The 24,629-nt window shown below is 40.7% G+C and overlaps 2 protein-coding genes across 2 annotated transcripts in view; one reads left to right on the top strand and one right to left on the bottom strand.

Annotated features, from left to right (window-relative positions):
• PANK2 (pantothenate kinase 2) overlaps nt 1-1,094 on the top strand; it is a 22,018-nt gene extending 20,924 nt beyond the window's left edge. Inside the window, exon 7 of the mRNA XM_025039700.1 lies at nt 604-1,094. Coding sequence (XP_024895468.1) covers nt 604-654 — 51 coding nt within the window. The 3' untranslated portion in view covers nt 655-1,094. The remainder of the gene's footprint in view (nt 1-603) is intronic.
• Nucleotides 1,095-6,097: 5,003 nt separating this feature from the next.
• Nucleotides 6,098-24,629, bottom strand: part of RNF24 (ring finger protein 24) — a 58,121-nt gene continuing 39,589 nt past the window's right edge. Inside the window, exons 3-6 of the mRNA XM_015596983.2 lie at nt 21,456-21,498; nt 19,546-19,587; nt 10,736-10,815; nt 6,098-9,999 (exon numbers count right to left, since the gene is read on the bottom strand). Coding sequence (XP_015452469.1) covers nt 9,861-9,999; nt 10,736-10,815; nt 19,546-19,587; nt 21,456-21,498 — 304 coding nt within the window. The 3' untranslated portion in view covers nt 6,098-9,860. The remainder of the gene's footprint in view (nt 10,000-10,735; nt 10,816-19,545; nt 19,588-21,455; nt 21,499-24,629) is intronic.

Raw genomic sequence — 24,629 nt, 5'->3', positions numbered from 1 at the left:
CAACCTTTTCCTAGGTAGAACATGGAGATTTTTTTTAGGTTGACTTTTTTTTACTTATCTCTTCACATCACAGTTATAATATGGACCCTTTATGAAATTTTGTTTTCATATTTTTAGTCATTCTTGTTACCTACTGACTTAATTTTTCTCTCTGGTTAACCTTGCAAGTCTGTCTCTGTTTTCCATTTTCATTCAGGCCTTTGATGCTAGTGTTGATTTCTGTACATATGGAACTTTGATTATTTTGGGCTGAGTCTTGAAATACAATTGACTTTGAACAACATGGGTTCGAACTGAGTAGGTCTATGTATATGTGGATTTTTTTCAATAAATACAGTTGGCCCTTTGTATCTGTGGGTTTCACAATCACACGTTCAACCAACTACAGACCAGAAACAGTATTTCAAATTCCCAGCTTCAGTTTCCCAATTGCGGATTCCCAAACATGGATCGAAAATACTGGGTTCAGCAAAATGGGTGCTCAGGAAATGGGTGTCAGGAATTAAGGATAGTATTGGCTTTAATCCTAGTAATTATATTTATGGTAATTTAAATAGTTCTAAGGAAAGTTGCTCTTACTTTTCATGTATTTTTTTTTTCCAGGGTTATTTTGGAGCCGTTGGAGCACTCCTTGAACTGTTGAAGATCCCCTGATGTTACCTGGGGAGGGGGTTCCCAGAAACTTCCACAATGGGATCCGTGAACTTTTGTTTTTTTTAAGAGACTTAATTTTATGATTGTGTGCTACCCGAATCAAAGCAAGAAAGGACAAGTGTATTTTTCTAAGACATCAAGATAAATCCTTAAAAATTCTAGTAACCAGTAAGGAAAAAAAAAAATATATGAAAAGCGGACCATGTTCATGGCAGTGAGGATTTGCTGTTTAAGTTGCTCTTCAGTGTAGCTTTGTAAATGTGCGGTGCTTCACTCACAGCCACTTCAGGGCAGAGCTCTTCAGTGTTCAGCTGACTGGTTTTGTGTCTTGTTGAACTTGCTGAATGTAAGAGAAGATACTACGTGTTATAACCTAATCACAGTTTTGTCAACATGGTCTTGGAGATCATCTCCAGTGCATTAACTCTGGTGTGCATTTAGCCTTTGTGTGAATGTATTGAAAAACATGTTTTATTTCAAGGTTTTGCAAACTACGTGGGCAGGTTAATTCTATACTTGTAACTTTGTTGACAATTAAGCAACTTTTAGAAGGGCAGTTCCAGGTTACTTAACACCATAAATCCTGTTTGGAAAGACAGCACTTCTTCCCTGGGCAGAATTTCCTTGTGTAGTGAGGGAATTACTGACCTGATGAAAGTAAGGAAGTACAAAAAGCATAATCTGGAAGATTAAAACCAGACAAAAGGGGTTACTAGAATCAGTATTTCTCCAGGGAACTAGGGAGAATCTGATTATATTTTCATGCTAGTAGAAAACTGGGAATTGAGGTGTCCATTGATTAATTCATGGGGAGCAGGGAGGAGTTCTCCCTGCCTTTCTGCCACCCTTGGTCTTGGTGTTTGCCTGTCCCCAGGCACAGGCTTGATTTCCCTGGCAGTCTGGCTCAAAAGGCAGCTTGACGGGAGAGACAGGTTTCCAGATGGAGTCTTGGTAGAGACTGACTTGAACCTTTTTCTTCTGCTGTGCAGAATAATTTTTAAAACCTTCCCCTTGGAGATAGAGAGCAACGTTTGTGTCTTATTTTGTGTATTATTTGGTGCCTGCATCACTGTTGAAGGTAACGAAGGGTTTGTGTGGAGCATCTTGAACTAGAAGGAAACTCCAAGGCTCTGCAGCCTCCTTGCACTCATTGGTTTCAGGCGAGGTTCCTGGGAGGGAAGGTTCCTAGGGACGGAAGGGCGCAGGGGGGCGGGGCTGGGTCGCTGACGGAGGAGGGGTCAGGAAGGAGGGGCTACGGCCGGCGCCGTCCCTAGTTGGCTGGGCTTCCTCGGAGCCCCCTGTGTTGGCCGCGTGGGGGCAGCAGAGGCCCGTGCTGGTGGCCGTGTGAGCTGAGGGCTGCCACCTGCAGGGTATGGCATGTCCATTTCCCGAGGGTGGCCGCTTTTGTGTACAGTCTCTGGCACACGGTTTGTTGGTGCTTTTGGCCCCCGGTGCAGGCATCAGAGCTGGAGGGACGCGGCAGGGATCAGGGTCTCTGCTGCCACTCCTTGCAGTGCCCCTGGGTGCAGGCCTGAGTCAAGCGGAATCTGGTCCTTTGACCTTGGCTGTTCCCTAGTGCGCCTGGTGGCCCCACCTTCCCTCCACGGTCACCAAAGACAGTGCCACAACCCACTCACTAGTACCATAGTTGTGCTTCTCGAGCCCCTCATGCCTGAGGCCACCTTCTGCTTTGGGCAGAGAGACCCCCCCTTGTTCTCCAGGAAGTTAAGAGAAGGGAGGAATCTTGGAGCCACCTACTTCTCGTGAAAACCCAGACCCTGCCTCCTAGGCCTTTGTCCTGCCTAGGCTTTTGTCCCACCTACACTGACCAGGCTGTGCTAGTGCTTTATTTGAGTCTTCTTGCAACTCTCATGATCCCCACAATTGAACAGAGGAGCAAACCAGTCACATAGCTAGAGCTCCCTCTCCTGCCTTGCAGTCATCTGCCTCCATGGACCCATCACTTCCCATTGTCTGGTGACCTGAGCTTAGCTTATACTACCACTCTATGAACCTTGTTACTAAATCTAACCAACATTTTACGTCAGTCTTAGTTCTAACAAAACGTACCACCTGCTCTTCTGCCTTCCAGGGCCCTTCTATCTGCCAGCTTATTCCCTGAAAACAATTCAGTATTGCCAGCCCCCAGGCACAGTCCTGATTTCCCTTTCTGTCATTGGTAATCACCTTGACATTTCTGAGGTAGTGTGTGTGGCCCAGGGCTTGCCTCTGAGCTCTAGTCCCAAGAATGAATGCCTTCCCCTCTCTCCACTTGTCTATCTCCAAGCCATCCCTGCACAGAAGTGTCAGCATCCTTTCCCCTGAACCTCCTTCAGCATCCTCCTCTTTGTGCCAGCTCATGAGATGCACGTAAACTCAATTTCCAGTCACCATTGCCACCACCACCCTGGTCTATACCACTGCATTTTATTTCAGCAATTGTCCCTAACATTCTGCCCTCCATATGGTATCCCAAAAGGTCCCACCCCACACCCCCCCACTAGAGGCAGTGGTGGTGGTGGTGGTGGGGTGGTATCTGTGGTCATAGCCCATGTGAGAAAGGAAGGTGGCCTGAACCAAGATGGGAGAGGTAGGTGGTTAGAGGGCTGATCCCTGGGAGATGGTGATTGGATATGAGGTGGGGAGGTTCTGTGAGGCCGCCAAGGCTTGTTGGGGAGGCTTGGCTTCGGACTGTGATCGATATCTAACAGGCAGCTGGATATTTGGGTTGGAAATAACAGACCTGAAAATGTGCATGTGAGTGGGAATTTAGTAACTACCAAGGTAGAGTGAGAATAACGAGGTGGAGAAGGAAAAGGCTGCAAAGATCCCAAGAGAGGTCGGAGATGGGGCTGGAGGAAGTATGTTGCTCAGGAGACTGAGGAGAGGAGCTCTCTAGGCATTTACATTAAGAAGTGGCCCTGATTTATCTGCAGGATCATGGATGGTCTTGAAGATGGCAGTTGCCCTGAAAGCTATGGGGCATAAACTGACCTGCAGAGGTCCTAGCAAGGGGTGGTGAGGAGAAATGGCAGCTGCTGCAGGGTGACTGGACCAAGAGACTTTTTTTTTTCTCGTAACAGAATAGTTATTTCTAGGTCAGAGGGGTGGGGTGTGGGCTAGTTCTACCACTTGAACCCCCCCTGAGCACTAGTATCCATATTTGGGAAACTACTCCTGTGTGTCGGGCACATCTGCAGAGCCGAGGCCAGAATGATAGGTTGGTCCTTGGCCTCTGCCTTTTCTCTCTCTGTGACCTAGTACTTTACTCATCATTGCTGACCTGCACCCCACACCCCCAGAAGGGAGTGCTGACCTGTACCCCACACCCCCGGAAGAGACAGGCCAGAGGCTTCTTCCTCACAATCACATATTGCTGGTGACCAGCTCTATTTGATCAGAACCATTCACCTTGCCTTTCCAACTCTTGCTACATGGGCTTAAATGGGGTGCGGGTGACCACAAGTGGGTACATGCTTAACATGAAGTATTTTTCAAAATTTGCTCTTTATTTACATTTTAAGTCAATTACATGCATGTTTTATTTTTTAAAGATTAGCAAAATGCATTAAAATTTTAAAATAGCAATATACAAAAATATAGCTTACAAAACTGCGAATGTTTAAAAATATTCTGCAGAATTCTTAGTGTACAAACTCGTCCATGAAACCTGACACTCAGCATTTCATAAACCTTTTTTTGAGGGAGTTATATAATATCTAGTGAGTGAACTCCAATGGGCTAAACTACAGGACTAAACTACCCTCCTTCCTGGCAATGACTTGTCAGAACCAGAGACAACAGTTACCAGAAACACTATCTTGGAAGACTGGGCGTCACCAGGAGGGCATCCTTAACACTGGCCCCACCTGCCTACTCTAGTGGAGCCTGGGAGGGAAGGGGCAGACAGAGGGATGTGGGCAGCTGGCCCAACATGCAGATCTGCCAGGCTGGTACTGGCATGGAGCTGAGGAGATACATCCAAGTAGAGACAAGTCCCTTGACCCTGGTGAGGCCCACTTTCTAGGTACATGTTCCTGGAGCAGGCAGGGTGTTCTGCCTAACCCTGTAGCCCCAAGTGAGCACTGGATTGGTAAGCAAAGAGTGCTGATGCTTGGTCTAACAGTGGAGGAAAACTATTTGCATCTTGGGACAATTTGGGCTCTACAACTGGGAAAATGATATTTACTGAACAAACCCCTTTATTTTTCTCCTGATATTCTCACTCAAATGGAAGCACCTTAACCCTGTCTAGTAAGAATCACGACCCACCATTTTCCAGTTAACTGCAAATTTCACCTAAATTTAGACATGTTCATCTCTTTTACTCAAATTCATAGCCTAACAGGAATGACTCAAACCCAGGGCCAGAGTCATCAAGTGACAGAGTGGAGTTTCACAACTTCAAGTTTCAGGTCACAGCCCCAAGTTGCACTTTGAATCCTGGGGAAGCCTTGGACTGCTGTTCTGGGTGGCAGGACAATGGGGAAGTGGGTGAGGACCAAGAGGCATGAGTCCATGCGCTTCCCAGGGCTACCTGAAGGAAGCAGCTTTAACTTCCATCTGCAGGGGCAAAAGTAAACTTTTTTTTAAAAAAAAGGTTATTGGTGGGGTAATTTCTGTCAAATGGAAAGCACTGGGCTAGGAGGAAATTCTGTGGAAGCTTTTTTGCTTGTGCATAAAGAGTGGGGAGGGAAAGGGAGCCAGATCCGTCGACATATGTGGTTAATCCTGAGACTGCACCACCTACTTGGTTAGTGATATCTGCTCCACAAGATAGATGCCTTGGCAGTTGCTTCTGCCTGCCTAAGAAAGCCAGACAGTTGTTGCCCGACGTTACTGCTGGACAGGCTTTATTAGGCATTGGCCGAGATGGGGGTGGGGAAGCAACTTGTCTAGGTCATTGCAAGGGCTTCTGGACCTGGATCAGAGGCCTGCACTGCTGATATTGGCTAGAGCTTGCTCTTGAATGTCCTGTCACAGATCAGAAAGAGTCTGTCTGGAAACTGGTTGTGCTCCCATATTATCTGGACATCTGTGGTAAGGGTCAGGGATGAATGGCAGTTTCTGATTTGTCTTGAAAACTAGAATTCCAGTGTGCCGGAATCAATAAAAAAATGCCCTATTCAAAGGAATGTGATTGCAAAACCATCCCCCAATTCTGGGCTCACCTTTTACAGATATTCTGACTTCTGGTATGGCTTGTCTCACATGAATAGGAATGCTCCTTGAATATATTTGTATCACAGTAAAAAATTATATATATATATGTATACACAAACACACACACACACTATATATATGTGTATATATGTGTGTGTATTTGCTTGTATATATGCATAAATGACCTGAAAAGATACACAAGGAACAAAAGTGGGTGCTCAAGGGGTGAGAAGCTGGGCTTGCTGGAGGTCAGGGATGCAAGAAAGACTTAACTGATTTGTGAAGCATGTGAAAGGATTACCTATTCAAAATTAAAGGCACATTCAGCACTGAGCAACAAATGGAGTAACTACTATGGGCAAAGGCGGATGGAGGTGACCAGGGAAGATCAGGGGAAGAGGGAGCCAGCAGACTTGGACAGCAGAGGAGCCCCATGTGACCATGACGGTTACCTTGTATCTGCAGCTTCCATGACCCCTAGACTTGTCACCAGCTAATCCTTGCAAGAACTAGTAAGGGCAGCCTTATAAACCCTGGGTGGTAGATAAAGAAACAGGCTCCAAAAGGTTAACTGGCAGAAAGGCACATGGCTGGTGAGTGGCAAAGGTTATTCAAATCACTCCAAGTACTTTTTGTCCGGAGATCTGGGGATGCCTCCTAGCGTGCAGTTCATAATTCCCAGAAAGTCTCTCAGAAAAGTAAATTACAGTCATTAACAGTAGCTTAGCAGAGTATGGATTGGGCAATGGAGATGACAGGCTTTGGAGTGGGGCTGTGGAAAGGGACAGGGCTTGAAGTCACTGGTGGATCCAAGGGCCTTGGCTTTGGGGAAAGGCTCTTCATTTGTCAAGACTTGTGAAGAAGGCTATCTGGCCATGGTGGGAGGTTCCCTGTATCTCTCAGCCTAGACTTCCTCATGGGTCACCTGCTCCCATCTGGCCATTTCCATCTTGTCCTCCCTTCCTGGGACAGGCCTAACCAAATCACACCATGGCAAAGAAAAGTGGTAGATGACAACCAAGAATCGAGTCAGGCTGTTTTTCCATTTTTAAAGCCAGCTGAATTCAGTTGTGCCCCTGGCAACAACTAGATAATGATTCAGCCACCAGTGGAATCCAGTTGGGGCCGAGTTCTGTTCCACTAACACATGGCACACAAGTAACACCCAATCTTGGAGCTGCTTAAGATGCATTAAGTAAAAAAAAAAAAAAAAAGTCATATTACTAGCCAGTGACCCAAGAGCAGATCAGAGTCCCCACATGTCTACAGATTAACAAAAGGTCATTAACAATGCTTGAAGATAGAGGTGGACAGGGTGGCCTCACTTCGAGGTGTGAATCTGAGTCAAGAGTATTACAGGATCCTTGACTCATTTGTTAAAAAAAAAAAGTCCAGATGGGAATTTAACCTTGTCTGTCACACAAAACTGTAATTTTAATCAGAATAAAGGAAGACATAAATTAACCGCCAGGCATTTGCAGTTACAGCAGTGCAGCACAGGGAAGTCTTGAAGGAGGAGCCAGATGGGGGTGGAGGTGGGGCAAATGCATTCAGGTTGTGTTGCTAAGAGTTGCAAGGAACTACTGCCAAGTGACAGTGGCCATGTTGCAGTAGGACAACGAGCCAAGAAAGGGGAGATGACTACAAGCAGAGCGAGCACTCAGCACTCCAGTATTCAGCCCCACCCTGGCGGAAGAGCTGCATTTTAAAAAGCCCTCCACATTCACAAGGGTTGAGGTCACATTAGTGGCACTTCATGGCATAAAACAGACCCAGTATGGTGCCCAGTGGAGAGTACACAGCACTCTCAAACTTTCCTCGAATGACTTAACTATTTGGGCTTTGCACCTATGGTCCATTCTGCACCAACCACCTCAACTTGCCTTTAGCTGTGACACAGTGAAATGAATTAATTTGTCTTCCTGTAAATACAAGGCTGTAACTGAAAGGCTATGATCCTATAAAAACTGAGTCAAAGCAATCTGCAGTAAGAACACAAGCATTTCTCCTTTTTGGGGAAAAATTATTTCCTATTTGAACCCCATAATGATAAGGTGACATTTGTCCCAAGGCCATTCCATGGAAAATGGTGTTGGCCATTAATGAGGCTAGTCCAGAAGCAAGCCTATTTCTGACATTGGTTGCTGAAAACATTTCACTGGAAACTGGGTGCTTTGCAGCACTCAATTCTATTGTGCTACTTTAGAGAACACAGAAACAGGGTGAAAGTAGGAGTGTACAAATAGGTCTTTTCATGGGTGCCAAACAGGCTAAAGCTTTCATATAAAAATATTTCACACTTTCCTCGCCCTGTTTTACGAAGCAGTCCAGTTGGCATACCACGAATAGGTCACACATAAGAAACAGCCAATTCTGACCAACTGGATTTGTAATTTTCCAAACTGGATTCTGCCCAGCACTCTTCCAAGCTAATGAGAATTTTCATCATCTGACCCCACCCACCTGAGCCAAGGACAGATTCCCTCTCCCATTTTAAGACAGTAGAGGCTGATTCCAGAAAAAATTTCTTGCCACGAAGAGTGACAGGGCTTCCCGCATCCTCTCTCCATATCACGCAGACTGTATTTCCAATGAGAAACTGCCCCACTTGCACCTGTGTGATGGAGCAGAGGCAAAGCTGTCGATGAGGAGCCCATCCCTAGAATGAATGGATGTGGAGCACAGGGCTGTGGAAAAGAACTTTCTGACCCAAGCTGCTTCACATAGCTAATTTATACAATATTCACGAATCCTAATGGACTCTGAGCCATTTCTAGAAAAGCGGGACAGAAAGAGCCAAAGAGTAGCATGCATTTCTCTCCTATAGGGACACTTTCAATTAGTTCTCGCAAGTCCAAATACTGAGGCACGTGCCAATGAGTGAACAGCCCTGCAGGAGCTTCCTGAAACTACATTTTCAAGTGGAGCCCTGGCTAAAAAATTACATAGGGATTTTATTTAGGATGCTTTAAGTTGTTAAAAAGTGAATGATAGGCATTTTTCTCTGAAGTAGAAACTGATAGGGCAAGAGAGAGGATAGAGGGAAGGAAGGAGGGAAGAGGGAAGGGGGTCGGCATCCTCCTTTGTCAAGTGGGCCAGGACTGGCGATCCTCAGCTGTCTGATGGACTCTCAGTAGCTCCCTTCTGAGGCAGGGGGACAAGGCCAGCAGCTATGCTGCAACCATACTGCGTATGCGAGGATGTGGGCAGCACCCCAAGGCCTGAGTTACATAGGGACAGCATGGGCTCAGATCCCACCCCCTGCTAGGGCTCCTGATGGCGCTTGGCTGTGCCTCACTGGCGAGGTGGGGCGTGGAGGTGGGGAGAACAAGAGGAAATGGCTTCTGACCAGGCCTTTCCAAGCGCATCTAATGTTTTTTAGCTTAGATGATTTGATAAGGAAGTGGTGTGAAACAGGGAGAAGCGGTGGCAAGGGGCACTGCTGCTTTGTTGTAACCAAAACCCTTGGGCCCCAAGATGGCCTTATCACAGGAACATAATGCGAAAAGCTTTGTTGGCACTGCCTCACCAACCACTGGCAACTGGTCGTGCTTCGGCTGAGGTAACTGCTGGTTTTACTTGGCTCAGGGGCTGCCGGGAGGGTTCGCTGCTGCTAAGGCATGCACAGTCTGCACAGAAGCTCCTCTGTCCACAGGGTGGGGGTGGGGGTGTGTGGCTTTAAAGACCTGCCCTCAGTTCCCTTCTCTAACACTTGTGTTTATCTTCCCTTCTGCTTGAGAAAGATTCACCTTGCTTGGGAGACAGCGTGTAATGGAGTCAGCAAGAGACTCTCATGAAGTTTCTTGAACCAAACCCGCAGGCTCATTCACACCTCTTCTCTTGACATGGAGTAGTGTCAGCGTGCTTTGGTTGTCACAAGACCCAGAAGTCTGGGTTCTCGGCTTAGCTGGCCCAAGAGTTCTTCATGAGGCAAAGGAAGTGGCAGCTGGTGCCCCAGGTAGAGCAGCCAACAGAGACCACTCGTGTTTCTCCTGCCTCCATGCGGACGTGGGATCCCGCAACAGTCTGATCCTTGTAGTGAGCTATACAATGTTCTCTGCCCCAGGCAGGGGCCCCTGGGGGGGTCCACGGTCCTGCTTACTGTGCAACTGGGCCAGCTGCAGAACTGGCATGTTGCACAGTGGACATACTTTCCGAACCTCCAGCCACTTAATAAGGCACCTGCAGAATGAGACACCACAGGAGGGAAGACATCAGTTCCACGTTCATGGTACCCTCTGCCCACACGCCTCGTGTTGAGCACATCTGTCGCCCAGAGCTGGGCAGTGTGAACAAGGCGCTCCACTCGGACAACACTGTTTACCCTCTGGAGGAACCAGAGTCTCCAACCTTCTAAACAGTGACAGTAAGAAGCCACAGTCAGCATGCTATGCCCTCAGTCATCCACTGCTTCTTACAGAAGGAAGTACACTGAGGAGGATGGTGGGAAGTAGGAGAAATAGAATTTTCTAACAGAAATGCAAAACATAAAATTGTAAGGGAAAGGGGAATATGAGTATGTCTGCAGGAAAGGAGAGACAGCCCCATACCAGCCTTTATATTCAGACTTATCTTGATTTAAAATAACTATAATTTTGATTAAAATATGGTTTTAGGAATGGAAGCTCTCATTGGAAAGTTCCAGTTAAACAGCTGCTTATAGCCTGGGCTCCAAGGAGGTGTGGGCTCATCTGGCTTTCTGCCCAAAGTCCTGCCATGGTGGTCATGTTCCATCACCCCGATCCCTCCTAATGTCACAGACACACACACACACACACACCCCACCCGTAGGGTGCTTTCTGGATTACAGACCAGTCATGAAGCCAAAAGCTTGTCTGGCACTGTCCCTAGCCCTAAGTAAGTTGGCCGATGTGCCTCAAACTCGGGTCCCCTTAAATAATTCCACACCAGTACTCACTTTCTGTGGAAGGCATGTTTACATGGACAAATCCCCAACTCATCTCTAGGCTTGAAGTCTTCTAGACACACTGCACACAGCTGAAAGATAAATTCACAGGTGAGGCAAAGTGCTCAGTGCTTTCTCAGGCCACAAGGTGAAGTGCAGGCTCCTGAGGCCCAGCCATTTAGAAGGAACTTACAAAGTCCCACAGTTCCTTAAGTGAAAGAAAGGCTCGAATGGGCAAGGTCTTCTGAATAAGAGTCTCCTGCTCTTCCCGTCACGTCTTCAAAGATGGAAGGCAGAAGGGAGAAAACAAAGCAAAAGGCAGCTTCCTTTACTTCAGTGTGTCAGAAGAGTCTGACTTACGTTTATTCTCACTAGATAGGCTGGACGTAACGTACTTGGCCTGTGGTGTGCTGAGGGGCTGACTGTCTGCAGTTCTCTGCCTGCTCAGCAGCATAGCCCGAGGGGACTGCTTATGCCCTGCGACAGGCCCCGAGACTCTCTTTTCCCTGGTAACATGCGTTTTATAGTTCCTGGGGCCCTTCACTTTGGCACTGTCCTGTCAGTATCTGTCTTTCTCATATGAAGTTATTCAAGAGTCACTGAATTTAAACTTGTGAAAATGTACAAATGGGGGCAGGATTGCTCTCTGACAGGTGGCTAGGCTCCACTGCTTGGAATGAGGCCTTCTCCTCTACACCCAGATGCCGGATTCCAACCACTACTTCTTGGGCACTTAACAGTGCCCCAGGGACACCAAGTATGGTCATATTTACCAACTTTACAAATGAGGAAAAAGAAGCTCAGAGCAATCACCACGTTTCCTGAGGCCATGCAGTTGGCGAGTGCCACGCCTGGCTGGGGACCCAGGTCTGTTACACTGATGTGCTGCTGCTGCCCAAAAGCTTGAATTTCTCCGTTTGCTTCCTCATCCATCTCCAGGGATCCTAGTTCAACAATCACCATTTCTTGCCGACTACCGACATGGCCTCCTTGTCACTTGTTTTATAACCTATAACATGTAACCCCATCTTCTTAGGTTATGTAACAGGACATGTGGCTCTTGGTGCCCCATGGCCAGTGCTGTGAATGCTGGTCTTCCAACATTCTTCTCTAGGGAGCTTTCAGGGCCTTATGTACATAGCAGACAGGATCTTCACAGGAAGAGGAGAATGGCTAACTGTCTCATCAGACTTGGCATTACTGTTGAGACAGCAGGAGAGCAGGGAGGAAGGCAGGACAGACAGCTGGCCTGGACTTGGACACCCACTAGCGGTGTGACGTCTGCGATAGTGATGCTTCTCAAACTTTGTCCCTTCATTTGTAAAGTGAGGACACTACCTGCCCCGCTCCCCTCGCAGGACTGTCATCAGCTCAGGTTGAAGGGACAGAGCTGAGGTGGCAGTAAGGCGAGTCTATCTACCAATACCAGTTATTTTTATTCATATTTAAATTTCATAAGGGGGGCTCTATTTTCAGGTCCATTTTAAATGTTTTCTAGAGGAAGGTTGAGGACAAGCTGTGGGTAAAGTTGAGAAACTAGCAGTTCCAGCCTTAGAGTGATCTTTTTGGGTCTCAGCTTCCTGTCTGTAGCGGGGAAACGATGTTCCTACTTCCCAGACTGCATGAACAGGCCCTCTGGCCTTAAACACCAGCTTCCCTCCCAGCACAGCCTTCTGAAGCACGGTCAGGACGGCTGGCTCTGCCCGTTGGAGATTCAGTGCTGATCCCACCAGAGGGCAAGAAGTTGGACAAGACACTCATTATTATTTGCTTATTTTTCTAGTCTACAAAATTAGATTTGTAGACTTTTCAAAATTATAACCACTGCTAGTGGTTATAATGTGCTATTATGTTCTTCTCGAACAAATTCTAAAACTATAGTAACCTGAAAAAAAGAAAAGATAAATTCTAACATGTTAAGTGCTAAAGGTAACCAAAAGCCAAGAGCAATCATGAAGAGAAAAGCCTCAGATCTCACTTCTGACAAGTTCCCTGAAGGGTCAAACTAATTTTACAACTTTACAGAGCATATTTTGCAAATGAGCTTTACTTTCTAGTATATTAGCAGTAGATTGTTTCTCCAGTCTGAGTTCTCATCCCTTTTTAAAAATGGAGATATAATTCACATACTAAAATATTCACTCCTTTAAAGTACATAATTCAGCAGTATTTAGTATATTCACAGAGTTGTGCAACCATTGCTACTATCTAATTCCAGAACATTTTCATCAGCTGTTCCCAAAAGCCCATTCCCATAAGCAGTCATTCTCTATTCTTCCTTCTCCCCAGTCCCTGGCAAGCACCATCAACTTACTGTCTTGATGGATTATCAACTTTCTGTCTTAATGGATTTGTCTATTCTGGTCATTTCCAGATTGGAACAGAATCATGAAATGGTATCATATAATCTGTGGTCTTTGTGTCTGTCTTCTACTTAGTATGATGCATTCAATGTTCATCCATGTTGCAGCATGAATCAGATACTTCATTTTTATAGCTAAACAGTATTCCAATTTAATGGCTATACCAAATTTGTTTATCCATTCATCTGCTGATAGCCACTTGGGCTGTTTCTACCCTTTGGTTACTGTGAATAACGCTGCTTTAGACATTGGTGTTTGGTGTACAAGTGTCTGTTTAAAAGTTTTCAGTTCTTTGGGGTATATACCTAGGAGCAGAATTGCTGTGTCATATGGTAAGTCTTGAACTTTTTTGAGGAACTACTAAACTGTCTTCCAAAGTGGCTGCACCATTTCACATTACCATCAGCAATGTATGAAAGTTTCAATTTCTCCTTATCTTTGGGTAATTATTATTGTCTGTCTTTTTGATATAGTCATCCTAGATGGTGTGAAGTTGGTATCTCATTGTGGTTTGATTTGAATTTCCTTAATGACTAAAGATGTTGTGTGTATTGGCCATTTGTATATTTTCTTTGGAGAAACGTCTATTCAAATCCTTCACCTGTATTTTAGTTGGGTTATTTTTCTTTTTATTATTAAGTTGCAAGAGTTCTTTATATTTCTAGACACAAATCTCTTATCAGACAGTCAACTGATTTTGACAAAAGTGAAAAGAATTTCAATGGTGAAAGCACAGCTTTTCAACAAATGGTGCTGGAGCAAATGGACATCCATAGGGACCAAAAGCATGATATGATCCCTAAAGCATAAGCAACCAAAGAAAAAAACTGATAAACAGGACTTCATCAAATTAAAAAACTTTTGTTCTGCAAAAGGCCCTTTTAGGGTGAAAAGACTGGGATAATATTTGCAGATATTTTTATTCTGTAGGCTTTTATTATTGAGTTGTAAGGGTTCTTTACATATTCTGGATACTTCACTCTTATCAGATATAAGATTTGCAAATATTTTCTCCCTGTGGGGTGTCTTGATAATATCCTTTGAAGCACAAAAGTTGTTAATTTTGATGAAGTACAATTTATCTGTTTTTTCTTCGGTTGCTTGTTTGTTAGGTGTTGTGGCTAAGGAACCATTGTCTAATCCAAATCCACAAAGATTTATGTCTATGTTCACTTCTAAGAGTTTTGTAATTTTAGTTGTTACATTTAAGTCTTTGATCAATTTTTGTATATGGTGTGAAACAAGGCTTCAACTTCATTCTTTTGAATGTGGTTATCTATTTATTCCAGCACTATTTGTTGAACAGATTACTCTTTTCCCAGGGAATTGTCTGGCTACCCTTGTTGAAAATCACTGACCGTAAATGTCTGGGTTTATTTCTGAACTCTCAATTCTATTCCATTGATCTGTATGTCTATCTTTCTGCCAGTCTTACTATACTGTATTAAGGCTGTCAAAAATACTGTAGCTTTGTGGTAAGTTATGAAATTGGGAAGTGTGGTCTCCAACTCTGTTCTTTTCCAAGATTGTTTTTGGCTATTCTGGGGTCCCTTGCACTTCCATGTGAATTTTGGGATCTGCTTGTCAATTTCTACCAAAAAAAAAAAAGGAAGCTGTGATTTTGATAGAGATTGTGTTGATTCTGTAAATATTTTGGGGAATATTTGCCATCTTAACAATAGTAAGTCTTCCAAACAATGAATACAGGATGTCTTTCTGTTTATTTAGGTCTTCTTTAATATCATTTGATGATGTTTTATAGTTTTCAGCATACAAGTCTTAACTTCCTGTGGCAAGTTTCTTCCTGTGGAAAGAAAGGACACAGTGTGCCTGCCACATGACTTCTCACCCACTATCTGCCTGACCCAGGAAAACTGACTTAAGCATAACTCTTCCTGGTCCTTGTGCAGTGAGGATCCCAGCTGCTGCTGAGATGCAGAGGGGAGGAGATTCTTCTTTCCTTTCTATACATATACATGCAATACCACTCTGATGAAAGAAGGTATGGACCCAAACTTGTTCAGATTTGGAAGCTATGTGGATGGCTGTACCACCGTACTGTGGATGTGGGCTCAGAATTCTGTAAGGCTATGCATGTTCTATTGGTGTATATGGCAACAGCAGGTGGATGAGGCCTTCTCTGGTGGGGTGGCAGGATAGAAAGAATACAATGCAGGAAAAAAAAACTGAAGAAATAATGGCTGAAAACTTCCCAAGTTTGGTGAAAGAAAAACTTTCTATATGTGAAGTTGAGTAAACCTCAAACAGGATAAATGCAAAGAAATCCCAGACATCATGCCCAGACATTATAAGCAAATTGCTGAAAACTTAAGAAAAAAAAAATCTCGAAAAATGACGCATTAATGATAAGAGATCAATGATGTGAATGACTGTGAATTTCTCATCAGAAAACCATGGAGGCCAGAAGGAAGTGGCACATTTAAAAAGTGCTGAAAGAAAAGAACCATCAACCCAGAGTTCTATATCCAATAAAAAGAACCTTCAGGAATGAAGGTGAACTAAAGACCTTCTCAGATGAAGGCTAATGAATAGAAGTCATAGTCAGCAGATCTGCTCTAAAAGAATTGCTAATGGAAAGTCATCAGATAGAATATGACATAGGAAGGGAACTAGGGACACTGGGAATGAAGAGCAACAGAAATGGTAAATATCTGGATAAATATAACAGACTATTCTTTCTCTCCTAAATTCTTTAAAATATATCTAGTGGTTAAAAGTAAAAAATATAACACCGTCTGGTGGAATTTTCAATGTGTGTAGATGTGATGTGATAGCTGTTGCATAAAGAGAAAATGTAAAATGGTCTATATGGATGTAAGGTTTCTATATTCCAAGTGAAGTGCTAAAAATTGGATCCAAGTATTTATTTTGTAATTCTTAAGCAACCACTAAAAAATTATACAGAAGTATAAAAGTCAAAATCACAACAGATAAAATGGAACACTAAAAATGTTCAAATAACCAAAAGAAGGCAGGAAAAAGGAAATGAAGGAATAAAAAAAGAGAAGAGAAAGCAGAAGACAAATGATAAAATGGTAGATCTAATTCCAAACATATCAATAATTGCATTGAATTTAAATTATCGAAACACACTGATTAAAAGACAGATAGGCAGAGTGGATTAAAAAACATGACAAGAAAACTCACTTCAAATAAAATTATATAGGTAGACTGAAAATAATAAAAAGATGGAAAAAACATGCGATGCAAATGTTAATCAAAGAAGCTAGAGTGGCTACATTAGTATCAAAAATTTCAAAGCAAAGAAAATTATGAAAGATGAAAAAGACATGAGATCTTGACAGTCAATTCACCAAGAAGACATAAAAATCCTAAATGTGTATGCACCTAACAACAGAGCTTCAAATAAATAAATAAATGGAAACACATAATGTGTTTATAAATTAGAAGACTCGACATAGTAAAGATACTAATTTTCCTCTGATTTATAGATTTAATGCAATACTAATCAAAATCTCAGCAGGATTTTTTTTTGTACATATAGACAAACATTTACATGGAAGAGCAAAGAAACTAGACTAGCTAAAATAGTACTGGAAAAGAATAAAGTTGGAGAAATCATACTACTTGATTTTAAGACTTACTATAAAGCTACAGTGATCAAGACTGAAGAGATAGGCATGTAAATCAATGGAGCAGAATAGAGAATCCAAAAACAGACTCACGAAAATATGGTCATTTGATTTTTGACAACGGTGCAAAAGAAATTTAATGGGGAAAGCACCACTCATCATAACCAGAGCTGGGGACACTGGGTGAAGAAATCAAAGACTAAATGCAAATGGCAAGTAGATCATAGACTAATGCCTCTTTTCCTGAGAATGCCTCTCAGGCTTCTCTTGAAAAAAAAACCCAGATCTGGCAACAGTTAGCTAGAGCTGAGTGCTGGCAACTTCTTTACGCAGGACTTGTGTGCCTCAGTGTGCCACAGCTTCCATGGCACCTTTCTGTTTCCCTTGACTCCAAGACTCTATTCAACTTATTATCCCATTTGCATGGCTAGAACTAGAAACATGTTTATTTTAGAGATCTGCTTCTCTCTGTCTCTATAAAAAGATAGAGGAAGAAAAGATGAAACAGGGGTTTTATCTTAAACTATGGGTTTTAAGAGAGGGTATTTTTCTTTATAGAAGGACAATATATTTTCATGTTTTGAATATGTATACATCACTCCTTAGCTTCATTTATCATGTGTTGCTTGACTCCTAGACTGGTAAAAAAAAAATTTAAACAAAAAATGATATAAATAGTCTAGGATGCTGGGAGTAGGGTGGGGGTGGCGTTGCTGTCTGGGCATCTGAGTCTGCAAGGTCCCAGGAAGGCTCCCTTAGGGGAGCAAAAGCCAAGAAGGAGCTATGTGATCACGCAATACTGGACCCCTTAAGAGCCTCTCAAGTGTATACTCCAGATAACAGAACAGTTGCCTCTATGAGACTGCTAACTTCTTGAGAGCAGAAATTAGTATTTTATGTTTGTTTGTGTCTCCTGGTTTAGTAGTGTCTGACATGTTTTATATATTCAATACTTTTAACGTTAACTAATTTTCCTTCTTTAAAAACACTGCATATAAAACTAACATTCCTTTTGACAAACTTCCCCTAATCTCTTTCCTCTTCTTTTCTCTTTGTGTGATCATTACATGTCCTTCTCAAACCCAGTAAAACACTTTGTAGTATGCATATAAACCCATGAGCAATGTGGTTTCTTTTAGTTTACGTATGTGATGTAAACATTGGTATCATTTTGCAACTTGCTTTTTTCAAGATCCCATTAGGGATTTTCCCAGGTTGACTGATATATTTATAGAGCTTATTCCTTAATTTGCCTGCTGTATAGCACCTCATTGTTATGAATCGCTGTATCAGGTTACCTTCCTTCCCATCCTTTCTTAATCTTCCAGCATATCATGTTTTATTTATTCATTACCCTATTGATAGAAAATTTAGCTTGTCTCTGATTTTTCACTATTATAATTATTCACTAATAACAGTATCCATATTAAATTCCATGTGCTTATATAGGACTAAGTTATATATGACTATATGCTACTGGAATGCACACAAATCTAAAAGCTTGACAAAAAAATAGTTTTGACACCAAGAAATGCAACCTGAAAGGACCAAATGAATTGTGAAAAATACATGGAGGCCTCTAGAAACAACCTAGAGAGCAAGGTTAGGTTTTCCTAGTTTATACCTTCAAATAACAAGGGGAAAAAGATAAGTAGCTTGGCCACACTCATTGAAACTGGAATTGGTGGGTACAGCTGGGATACTGACATACAGTTACGTAACATGATGCATGTATTCAGGATAAAGACTCTAAACTGTTGGGTCAAACCAATAAGGAAGACTTCGTTTCTTGACAAACCTGGTTATTCAATATTGCTAATGTATGTCAGAATTTAATCTTTTCATTTATGGTCATCAAAGAGACTCCAAATAGAAAAGGGATTACTCTCTATTACTTCATGTTAATTTAGGCTAATTTAATAATGGGAAAATTTTAAAATCAAATAGTAATCAATGCTTGAGTTTAATCTAAGGTTAGCTCAACCATGTGATAATATATCAACTCTGATAAAAAATATGCAGAAAGAGCAAAGGAGCAGTAGATGATTTCAAAGTGTTCAAGAATAATATAAATCAATTTTATTATTCAAGTAATTTCACAAACTCTCTTTTAAAGAGACTGGCAATGTAGCTTCACTATAATTAGACTATATAAAACACCGATACTACAATATACGGCTTTCCAAGTCCTTGCTTTAAATACTAATTCAAAAACTCACAAAAGGAGGAAGAAAAAGGGCTCTAAGATTAAAAATTCTGAACATTGTCAGAGGCAACACAAAGAATAAAATGAGAAAGAATTTTTACAGACTATGTGTCTTAAGGTGTACAGCAGGACACACACACACTTTTGTATGTTTTAAGTTACAAAGAAAAATAACAGTGAACACCTATGAACAAACAATGCAACCTCAACACTAGACAATCCCAAGGATTTACATCTCTCCCTATATGTTCTTCCCTACTTCATCCCTCTACCTTGCCTCCCCAAACTCCCAACCCCAGAAATAATCACTTTTTTGTGACATTGGTAAGAAGGGACTACTGGGAACATTTTCAAGAGTGAAATTACTCCAAATTCATGTTGAGTAGAAAAACTTATATCTATCTCCTACTCATATAGCATGGACAGCAAGCAGCATCATTACATTGGCATCTTCCCTATTAAAAATATGAGTTATGTTACTCTCTTAAAGCCTTTACGTATTGATTTTTATGTGACCTCAACCTTAAATATTCTATAAACCTATTTTTTCAACTTCTGAAAATAATGATGTTTAAGCATATGACAGCATAATTCTATTAGAAAATAGATCAAGACTGAAATACTTATAAGGCAACTTACCTCATGTAAATTCAGTTCTTTTACTTTTTCTTTTAATATAACCTATAAGACAAAAAAAGCATATTCTTATGCCCATTTAAATCTGTAATTTAAAAAATTCCTCATTGTACTCATGATTATTTTTCTTTGGTATATATAGCTCATTTTCACTCAAATTCAATATTGGAGAGAATCTCTTTTACAGTTTGAGACAGCACATTTTAGCAACATTCTTTAAACTTTAGCAATGATGCAATATTCTCCTGGAAACAATTTTAAAATCTCTTTGACAATAGATTAAATTTTGGGAAGAGACATTAACACATGCCTATCTGGACTAAGAGCTAACATGGAGAGAAAATAAATAAGGTTGATTGCCTTATGATTCAGTAAACCACAGCACTGGCTGATGGGACTGGCTGATTCATAATTTATAAAAGATTAAAAAGATCAATCTTTTAGAAGTTTCACTTATTCTTATACATCACTATCTTCAGAAAACTTTAGTTCTACCCAGTTATAAAAATAGGTTTAAAATTCATCCAGGTGCTGGTTCCTAACCTGACTTTGTAGGGATTGTATATCAGGCAAAAGGTATGCCAAGTGATAAGAGGGCAGATTATTATTTAAATAGAAAATTTCTGAGATTAAACTTAGCTTGTTAGAGTTACATTTCAAGTGAAATTGGGGGAAAAATCTCTAAATTTAGTATCTTATATTCCCGAACCAAAAATAGTTTTAAGGGCACATCATAGTTTCAGAAATCACAATCAGAAACTACCATCTAGCTATGGAGGGATGTATGCTATTTCCAATTCAGTAATTTTTAAAGACAATTTTTATCATGTGTTTTGATAAAGACTATTAGTTTCATCAATTTCCCCTTTAAATGGCCACCAAGGCCAATTCACTTTCTAGTTAGCTTACATACAAATATCTTATAGGTTGTCAAGATTATGATAGAATTGAGACAAAAAATTTCATTTAGAAAACTAAAACGTTTCACTGTGTGTATGGATCCCACAGAAGAGTGTGGGATTACCTACAATATCAGTGTGAACATCTAAGGAACTTGCCAATGAGCTCAGATTTCAGAGAGACATGGACAAAAGATGGACAAAAAGATATGTAATCCTAAAATGGTGAGCTAGTTCTGGAACATCGTGTCAGCAAGGTTAAAGACCCAAATAAACTGAAGCTTACAAAAATACACACACACATACATACATACATACATACATAAAAACAATAAAAAGCTAACAACAACAAAAATAATTTCATGCTTAGAGCCAAAAGAAAATTAAGAAACACCTATGTACACTGTTTGGTGTCAGTGGTAAAATGTTAATGGATAATACATAGAAGAAAAAAATAAATTTTAGTTGGCCTTCGATAAAAGCTGACTTTATACTTTAAAGATCAAATCAGTAAAGGGATAGGATAAAGGGGTAGTGGTAAACAGTGATGATCCATATATCTGGACTTCTAGTGGTGTGACATAAGCTAACATTTAAAGTACAAAGGGGAGGAGGTGAGATAACTATAACAAAGCTGGTCACCTCTGAAAAACTGGTATGTCTTCTAATGAAAAGGAGGTAAAAAATTCATTTAATGAAATCTCTGAATTCTATTAGGTTAACAGTAACTTTAAGGATTATAAGCTACAGAATTCCTCTTTAGCAAAATGTTAGCTCAAGTTTTCTGTTAAATTATATTATTATATCATCTCAACTTCCTATAACTCAAAATAATACTTAAGAAGAGTACTTAAAGTGAAGTTGATCTATTTTGTACTGCAAACTGAAATTTTACAAGCAAAATGCTAAAATGAATGCCAATAAATTGAGTCCTAGTTTAAAATATGAATGGAAATCTGAGTTCTCATTTTGGCAAAAAACATGATCAAAGTCAATCTGAAGTAAATTTCTTACCTGTTTGTAGGCATAAAATTCTTTGTGCGCTTGATGTCTTAGCCTAAAAGAGAAATGAACAATGCAATATTGAGATTTCCAATATATCAACTTGGAAAAAATCATTTATGATTTAAAGTCCAGAATCTTTATCCTGGAATACACCCAAATGACAAATCTGTTACCGTGTTATGAGAAAGTAACCGGTGAACCATAAAATGTTATTCTAATGTAAGTTCAAGTGAAATCTCATTAAAACAAAATCTTGGTATAACAAATATTTTAATGAAGACTCGGTTCATTTTACATTGATAGTCTACTTGTTTCAATAAGTTAACATATCACATTTTTCTTAATTTAAAAATTTAAGTATAACATACTTCTAATGTACAAAAACCTTAATAAAGCTAAATATTTAAAGACACACAAACACACACAAACAGTGCAACTATCATCTAGATCAACACATAGAACACTTCTAGTACTCCTTAAATGACTTCTAATCAATATCCACCCCTAACAGGTACCCACTATCCCGATTTCTATCATTGGAGATTAACTATGCTTGTTTTTGAACTTTACATAAATGGATCATTTGGTATTCTTTTGTGTTGCCTTCTTTCAGTCAACAATTATTTGTGAAATTTATCCATGTTATTGCAGTAACTGTCTTTTTGACTGACATAGTTTTCGGCGGTATGAATATAAAACAACTTAATTTTACATTCTACTATTGACAAATATTTAGAGACTACTTCCAGTTATTTATTATCAGTAAAGCTGCTACATAAACTCTTCCACATGTCTTTTAGTGGACATACAGACTCATTTCTGTTGCGTATATACCAGCAGGAGTAGAGCTGCTGGTCCAAAGTGCTTGTACTGATTTCTAATCCTTTGGGTAATGAGTTCTAGTTTTTCCACATCTTTGCCACTGCTTGGAATGGTTAGTTTAAAATTTTTTAGCCAGTCTGGTGGGTGTTCAGTGGTATCTCATTTTGGTTTTAATTTGCACTTCCAAATGGTGTTTAGAACCCTTTCATATGCTTATTGCCCATTTAGATACTTTCTTGTATGAAATGCTTGTTTGAGTCTTTTGCCCATTTGAAAAAATGAGTTGTCTACCTTTTTCTTATTGATTTGTAGGAGTTCCTTATATATTTTAGATGCAAGTCTTTTGATGGGTCTTTTGTACTGCAATTATATTCTACTCTATGGCTTGCCTTTTCATTCTGATGAACAGAAGCTTTTAATTTAAGTCCAATTTATCAACTCTTCCCAATAATGTCAGTTCTTTTTGTGGTCAGGTAAAGAAATCTTTGCCTACCCCCAGGTCTTAAAGATACTCTCTTCTGTGTACTGTGAAAACAATTTGTTATTTTATCTATTAAATTTAAGTATATGACTCTCTGAAATTAGTCTTATATATATGATTTGAAGTAGAGGTTACAATTCTTTTTATCCACATGCAGATTTTCATTTGGCTCATTTATTAAAAAGACCTTTCTTTTCCCACTGCATTGCAGTGGCACATCTGTCATAAGTCAGACCCAATATGTGAGTCTTTCTACAATTTTTATTCTGTTTTGTGGATCTATTTGCCTATACTTGCGTACTGGGTTGAAGAGTATCCCCTCAAAAATTCATATCCAACTGAAACCTCAGAATGTAACCTGGTTTGGAAATAGTCTGCATACTATTAGTTAAAGAGAGATCATATTGGGATTAGGGTGGACTCAATCCAATATGACTGATATCCTTAGAAGAGGAGAGGAAATAACAGACACGGGGATGAAAACCAGGTGAAGATAGAGACAGAGACTGAAGTGATGCAACTACAAGCCAAAGAAATACCAAACATTGCCAGTAACCACCAGGACAGGAAGAGAGGCAAGTAAGGATCCTCTCCTAGAGCCTTCTGAGGGAGCATAGCCCTGCTGACACCTTGACTGTGAACTTCTAGCCTCCAGAACTGAGATTAAATTTCTTTTGTTTTAAGCCACCCAGTTTGTGGCATTTGCTTACAGGAGCCCTGGGAAACTGATGGGCCTGTATCAATACCATGGTAGTTTTTTTTTAACTTGTATTTTGAAATAATTTTAAGCTTACAGAAGAGTTGCAAAAAAGAGTTCACATATACCTTTCTCCCAGCTTTTCCAATGTTTATATCTTACACAACCATAGTACAATGATCAAAACAATTAACATATATTGATATTGATATATTAACAGACTTTATTTGAATTTCCTGGGTTTTTTTTTCCCACTAATGTCCTTTTCCTATTCTATGATTTAATCTAAGATTCCATCTTGCATCCAGTTATGTCTCCTTAGTCTCCTCCAATCTGTGACAGTTTCTTAGTTTTTCCTCGTCTTTCGAGATTTTGACATATTAACCAAGATCATGGTTATGGCAGTGTCTACTGGGTCTCTCCATTGTAGTTACTATTTTCCCCTTTGTAACTGATCTCAAACTTTTGCCGACTGATTTTAGCACCCATCCTGCTTGCAACAATTACTGTACTGTTTTCCCGGTGGTGGTTTTGTAGTTTCCTAATTCCCTGTTACATTAACTGGAATTCTTCTGTAAGGAAAAGATGTCCCTTCTCCCTCATTTACTTATATCAGTATAAACTCATGGTTATTTGTTTCAGTCTATGGGTTAGAATTCAATATGATCATTATTTATTTTGTTGCTCAAATTGATTTAGGTTTGGCCTTTAGGAGCTCCATCAGGTTGACTCCTGTGTCCTTTCTACATGCCTTCATCCTTGTCCATGTATTTCCTTGCTTATTGGCACTGAAAGATGTTCCAGGCTCATCTTGTATTTTCCATGCCCCAGTTATGGAATTAACCACTTCTTCCAAAGAACATTGGTTTCTTTTATTGGAGAATAGTATTTAGAAACCAAGACCTGGGTGCTAGGTGAATTGCACTCTGGTTCAAGTACTGGAGCTCTGTAACAAGTCTTGGGGACTGATAGTATAAGTCTTCAAGCTTTGTTCTTAACTATTGTCTTGGCTATTTTTGGTCCTCTGCACTTCCATTTAAATTTCATGACCCTGCCAATTCACACACACACACACACACACACAATCTGTTGGGATTTTGACTGAGATTGAATGGAATTTATAGATCAATTGGGGAAGAACTGACATCTTTGCAAGACTGAGTTTCCAACCTAGCAACATAGC

Source organism: Pteropus alecto, unplaced genomic scaffold (assembly GCF_000325575.1).
Source record: "Pteropus alecto unplaced genomic scaffold, ASM32557v1 scaffold45, whole genome shotgun sequence".
Lineage (NCBI taxonomy): Eukaryota > Metazoa > Chordata > Mammalia > Chiroptera > Pteropodidae > Pteropus > Pteropus alecto.
Note: the sequence above shows the minus strand (reverse complement) of the source record. Positions and strands in the feature narration are given on the sequence as shown.